Here is a 6,347-nt window from a genome sequence, read left to right as displayed (position 1 = left end):
AGTCACTGCATACACAGACAAGTCAGATACAAAGTAAAGTGTGCATGTTAGTCCCCATAGGGAAATAGTTCCTCTGCATTTAACCCATTCACCCAGTGAAGCAGTGGGCAGCCACCAATGCAGCGCCCGGGGAGCAGTGTGTAGAGACGGTACCTTGCTGAGGGGTACCTCAGAGTAGCCGTTCAGTGGAGTCGAACCCCCGACCTTCCGGTCATGGGGCCACCACTCTACCTACTGAGCTATCCCTGCCCAAGGGGATGTAATCATCCTAGGGAACAATCGCTAGTGTGTATGCGTAATTATTCCCTAAAAGAAAAGGGATTCATAAATATTGCAAAGTTCAGTATATTGAAAATGTTGGTCAAAGGACTGTCAAATTCCTCTTATTTGAATGTTTCGTTGCTGTCTCTTTAAAAGTTCACATCAGGTTTATGTTTATGTCCAGTACAAAGATGACTTGAATATAATAGCATTTCCTCTTTATCAGATGTTAGTCACTGTGGTTTTACACACAGGCTATTCATGACTGCATTTTGAGGTATGGGTTGCATGTTAGATGCAGACATACCAACCATAACTTCTAAAATGCTCGTTAAAACCAAAACTGTTATTGCACCTTTACCTTCATTGTGCAAGACAGCATGCTGGTAGCCTACATTTAAGAATCATTATTTATGAGCTTTGAATTTTTGATGCTTTATTACACTTTCTTTTTTGAAAAAGGCAAACAAAAGCAAACAGCCAGAACACAAAGTTGTAAAACCCACCTGATCGACCAAAATCAACTCAAAATTCTCCCACACAACAGAACCTCTTCTATTCCTCGCTGGCTCCAAATCTCTCAGTGGAATGATCAGTGGTTCGCTATCTGTCACCATCAAAACACCACAAATCCCGTGAATGATTCATTTCCTTATAAACCATTGAATCAGCAGTTAGACTCTAAATGAAGCTTCGGACGTCACTGATCACATGACTCTAGCCAGACGAATCAAGCTTCGACACAGTGCTTCTGAAGCAGTGTGTTGATTTTTTTGACACACGCACCGGAGCGTCAGCTTCAAGCGGGCCATCACTACTGTTTAGTTTTCCCCAGTATAGATTATCTTTAGTTCCATTTTGCCATTTTCACCTTGTGCTTTATTTTGCAATAAACCTTCTTCACATCTCAGCCTGCTCTTGGGTCCCCATATATTTCCTCCACACAGCTCACTTCACTAGCCGTGACAGTAACTACATGAAAATACAGATTTTGTTATAACTTACTATTTTCAAAATTGTTTCTAGCAAATGTATTGCAACTTAAGTACCACATTTCTTTTTTTTTTATCATACCAAGTTTAACTGTTACAGAAAGACTAACAAAGACATATAATTTCCAAATCAGCATTACTGAGCTAGACAATAAAAAACAGTAAGTGCAGGTAAATATTACCCACTCAATAAGTACCCCAAATTAATGCATGTTATGACTACTGAATTTATATGTAGCTACACAACAGACACAGGTAGATGCTTGCCCAAAAGCTTTAATGTAGCAAGAAGGAAACTTAAAAACAAAGAATTAAAACAGAATAGTTTTCTTGGAAGACAATACAAAGAAACATGGTAAAATCAGTCTACTGATGACACAATCACACTTCTGTTGACTTGTGATTTTGTTGTTTAAGTGTTAAACAGAGAGGAAAATAGAATGCTGCACATAAAGATATAGGAGCAAAACAGAAACATTGTATTTCAGTCTGCTGTTTTGATTCAGATTTCATGTGTGTCAGTCCAGGAGTCCTGATCTCTTCTTGGCACAGACAGAAGGACGGAGATTATCACACCACACATCATCCCAGCATTTGCCATCTGTGAGGTTCAAAAGCAGAAATCAGTAAAATGTCACACAAAGTGTTAAAGATGCGATCCAAAGCAAGATTGTAAGTTTTGATTTATGTAGTATTTTATTTAAAGCACTTAAATTATTCACAAATTAAGCAACCATGTTCTGAATTACCACTATAATTAATCTGTAGGCAAAATGGACGGGAACCACTAATGGGCTCTCCTGGGCACCAGTTTGTGTACTGGAAAGGCCTCCCATCACTCCAAAACCAAATATGCTCCTGAAATTAAACACAGCATTAGTTCAAAAGGTCAAGCGTTGTCACAGTCCCTGTATCAGTGTAACCCATCTCCACCCTAGATCCTCTATTCACATATTTTTTTGACAAAATGTAACATCTTCTATCATTAATACAAAAAGAGAAATACTGTGTAAAAAAAAATTTAAAAAAGTACCCCTGGTGCATTGGTTCCTCCAACCCAGGTTGTTTGGTAGCCATGAGGAGCAGTCATCTTCTGAATCATATGGTATTCGCTGCTGCTGTGCACAGATACGAGGTTTGCGTCCATGGACAAGCAGTTTCTCTTCAATGGAGAGTGGAGTTTTATTCATGTATGTATTTTATGTATTTTAATCAAGTGTTGAAGACAATACAAATAAGTTAACCCACCTCAGCTCTAGGCCAAGTCATGGATGTTGGAACGTAAACAAAGCAGCGATCTCTAAACTCAGTCCAGCCATGAGGGCAACCACCGGATGTCTTGATTAGGTCACGCTTTGCTGGGGGTCAGTAAAAAGTTGTACATGTTGTGTCTCCAGTTGATATCTTATTTTGTAATATCTTAATCCTGACATCTACTATAAATGAAAACGATCATACAAGAAATATCTTAAAAAATAAACATTAGTTAAATGATCGACAATGAACAGAATATTTTGACTCCTTTACATTTATATAAGTGTAATTCTATGCATGCCTCTGTAAACTTTATAGTGATTATTAGTGATGTGCGATACCACTGATTCCCTTTCCGATCTGATACCGAGTAAAATTCAGGGTGGTATCAATGATACTGATCCGATACTGGTACTCTGTACAAAAACGTAATGTTTCATTGTATTTCATAATACAATATATAATTGTATTATGTAATTGTAATAATAATATAATAATAGAGCTTCATAATGATTATAGGACATCAGATAACTGATGTCCTATACGAGGTTAGTGGTGCTGCCACAACATCTCACTGTCTCGCCACATATATTGCAAACCACGTCTTGGCTGTTTGTGGAGGTAAAATACGTCCACACATGACTCCATTTACGCTCAGCCATTGTTGTGAGTGCGCACGAGGTGCTGCAACACATTTATACAGTTGTATTTTGCATTTGACTATGAAAGGCTTAAGAGGAAGTAGTTCCTTCCAATTTAGACAATCCGAATGATATGGTTTCTTTCCACTCTGTTCCTGTTAATGATAAACTACAAATTTATCGCAAAGTGCTAAAATATCGATATTTTAATATGAGAATCAATTCTAGAACATAAACGACTTGTATCGGAAGAATCGATAATTCAGTATCGATCCGCACACCACTAGTGATTATTAATAATGCCTTTCTAGGTATTAAAATGATAGATTATTTATACAGTACCTTTAAAAAGGATTTGCAAAGTTGACAAACACAATCAAGGAAGAAGGTAAATTCAAACAGAGAGTTAAAATGTGAGTTTAAACCAAACTAAGTACAGTATCAAGAAAATGTGAATTAAATAAAAAAAAACCCACAAAACTTTGACTGTGCTTGTGAAATGCAGAAACTGCTCTGCGTTTCATTTTCTCTCACTCTCCCTCTATCTAACTTTCCCATATTCTCTAGTGCTACACGCTCTTTTATATTCAGCTATTTTTTTAGAAATAAAATGTATTCTTTTCTCTTCTTATAGTGTGTCCTTTGTACTATAAACTGAGGTGCACATCTTCCATGAGAAAGGTGCTTTTCTTTTCTTTAGAGATGTGATTACTTTTAGTCAGGGCAGAGCAGTCATTACACAAAGAAGTGTAGACACACTGAATAGCTTCATTTTCATCTGTGTAAAAAAACAGAAATGTTAAAATAAGTGATGGTTCAATAAGAAAAGAGAGACGATAATTTATGGGTCTCCTTCTACAGAAAGGTCTGCTCTCTTTTCACCTTTTCAGTCAGTAGCTTTAGCATGGAGGTGATAACAGCTCTAAGATTATTGGTTATATACTGTTTCATATATTTACATAGTTGCAAAACCGGAAACCACCCTCTTTCTCAACAAGAGATGACACAATACCACTTTTTTATGTCCAATACCAATATCATAAATTTGGATATCTGCCGATACCGATACGTTTCCGATATAGTGTAATTTTAAATAAATAAAACTGTTTTTAATATCTTGGTGCACTTTGTATAAGTTCATACTCAAGTTTTAAAAAACAAAACACTAAAGCTATTCTGTTATACTTGTATGAAAAAAATAACTGTCTCTCTGTCTCTCTTCCTTCTCTCACCCCAACCGGTCGCAGCAGATGGCCCCTCCCCTCCCTGAGTCTGGTTCTGCCGGAGGTTTCTTCCTGTAAAAAGCGAGTTTTTCCTTCCCAATGTTGTTAAAATTGAATTGAATTGAAATTGAATTAACTGTTGTTTAAATATCTTGTTTAAAGTTCGAAGAGAGAGATTAGTGATTTCTGGTGCCACCTTCTGACCAAAATGTTTTGTACTCCAAAAATAAAAATGTAAAGTTGTTGCTCTGTCTCAGTTTTTCCAGATGATAAACAAATTGTAATTTCTTTAATTGGAAGTTCATTGCCCAACTTGTCCTGTATTTATAAAACAGAGGTTTCTTTAGACAAATGTTAACAGAAAACTGTTAACATTTCCTAAATTGAACAAAAGTGCTTTAAAAACAGGATATTCCACATTTAGGTTAAGAAATACATCAGGGGGATTTCAGAGGGTGACTGGTTGTAGTAATAGAAGGCATGTGTTAAAAACCAGTTATGATTAAAAGCTTTGTGTTCATTATCAATGCTTTGTGCAGTAGTTGGCACTGTTTCACAGCAAGAAGAATCCAGCAGCCAGCCAGGCCTTGCATGTTCTTCTTCTTCCTCTGCTCTTTTTGGGTTCCTTGCCTTCGTTCTAGAATACAACAACATAAGTGTTAGTTTCATTCTAAATAAATTTCTGAAACATTAATTAAGTTTTATTAATGTCAGCTTGTTTATGCATGAATGCATTTTAGAAAGGACATGCAGGCATTCTGATATTTCCCTCTGCCTTATTACTGTAGATTTCTTTTTCAAAGTTCAAGTAGAGAGTTTATTAAATACCAGCAACAGCAAAATCCATGAATTTGTCCAAAGGATACTGTCCATATTGTCGCACAAGAAGCAACACAAGTGGCTCCATTAATCACATTAATCACTCAGAGAATCATGAAGACAGAATCTAAACCATATGAACTTTCTTTGTTGGCATCACAGTAAGTTACATCTAATTGAGGTAGGTACTGTATAATAACACAGATTCATACTGCACACAATGTTACGCCCCAGTCTAGGGGTACAGGAACATAACATAAGGGTTAGAAAGGACGTGACCCTGCCCTGGTCCCCAAAACCATAAACTAATCTTTGAAGGGAACGGTGGTTTATTTGTCTCTACACTGAAAAGCTTAACTCCAGGGTGAACAAAGGCCAAAATAACAAACGAATCAAGCTAAGCTAGGAAAGGAGGTGCTATCTAAAACCCTGTGAAACAAAAATCAAAAAAAAGACACATGCTACACCTAACTCACTAACTGAAACAAACAGGAGAAAACGGTACAAAAAAATAATAAGGCAGCTCACCCCTTCTGTTTCAGTGTCTATTTACAATGTACTATTTACAAGTGAAGACTAATTTACACACTATATACAACGCTCAGTAAATCTCAGGAACCACACACAAATAACACAAGGTTTGGAAGCCAGGGCCAGCTGCTGTGCTGCTGCTGTCACTCGCTGCCACCAACAACTGTTGGTGAGGGATCTTTTAGGGGAGTCTCTCGCAACAATCCAGCATCAAGGAGCGCTCAGCCACACTGTTAAGCTCCCTGACGAGGCATGATCAGCTCCAGGTGTGTGTGATCCTCCTCCACAGGTGCTCTGTCACACCCACACAAACCCACCTACACACAAACACATGGAAAACAAAGGACAGCAGCAACAAAAATACACATGTCCATACTTATTCAAAAACTCTGGGTCCCTCAGACCCAGGCCCGCGACAAATTAATTTTCCCGTCTGAGCCTATTTTGTCTTTACAACTTTCCATTGCGATAGCTTTTCATCATATACTTTCCACCATATTAGATGAAAGTTAGAGATAGAGTTAATGGTTTCAGAAAAAAAGGAGGCCAGCTTCATGTGGATATTCTGTCCATCTCGATTTTACCATGTGCTCTTCACATTATCATACTCATCAACCATTTTTCAC

At 37.4% G+C, this 6,347-nt stretch overlaps 1 protein-coding gene across 1 annotated transcript; it reads right to left on the bottom strand.

Annotated features, from left to right (window-relative positions):
• Positions 1-1,511: 1,511 nt before the first annotated feature.
• On the bottom strand, positions 1,512-2,705 carry LOC146713599 (ladderlectin-like). Its single transcript, XM_085452685.1, has 4 exons — positions 2,502-2,705; positions 2,287-2,415; positions 2,003-2,111; positions 1,512-1,854 (listed from the first exon to the last, which is right to left on the bottom strand). Exons 1-4 carry the CDS (start codon positions 2,520-2,522, stop codon positions 1,772-1,774), a joined length of 342 nt encoding a protein of 113 aa, XP_085308811.1. The 5' UTR covers positions 2,523-2,705; the 3' UTR covers positions 1,512-1,771.
• Between the last annotated feature and the right edge of the window lie 3,642 nt (positions 2,706-6,347).

This window comes from Copadichromis virginalis, linkage group LG3, assembly GCF_057382275.1.
Source record: "Copadichromis virginalis isolate Kocher_CV1m ecotype Utaka linkage group LG3, C_Virginalis_male_GT1.1, whole genome shotgun sequence".
Classification (NCBI taxonomy): Eukaryota; Metazoa; Chordata; class Actinopteri; order Cichliformes; family Cichlidae; genus Copadichromis; species Copadichromis virginalis.
The sequence above is the reverse complement of the archived record's forward strand: the minus strand, read 5'-3'. Positions and strand labels throughout refer to the sequence as shown.

Coding starts and splice junctions, on each gene's coding strand:
- LOC146713599 (XM_085452685.1), bottom strand. CDS start 2,522: ATGACTTGGCCTAGAGCTGAG. Junction 2,416..2,501: donor TGACTTGGCCTAGAGCTGAG/GTGGGTTAACTT, acceptor TCTCCATTGAAG/AGAAACTGCTTGTCCATGGA. Junction 2,112..2,286: donor GAGGAACCAATGCACCAGGG/GTACTTTTTTAA, acceptor GTTTAATTTCAG/GAGCATATTTGGTTTTGGAG.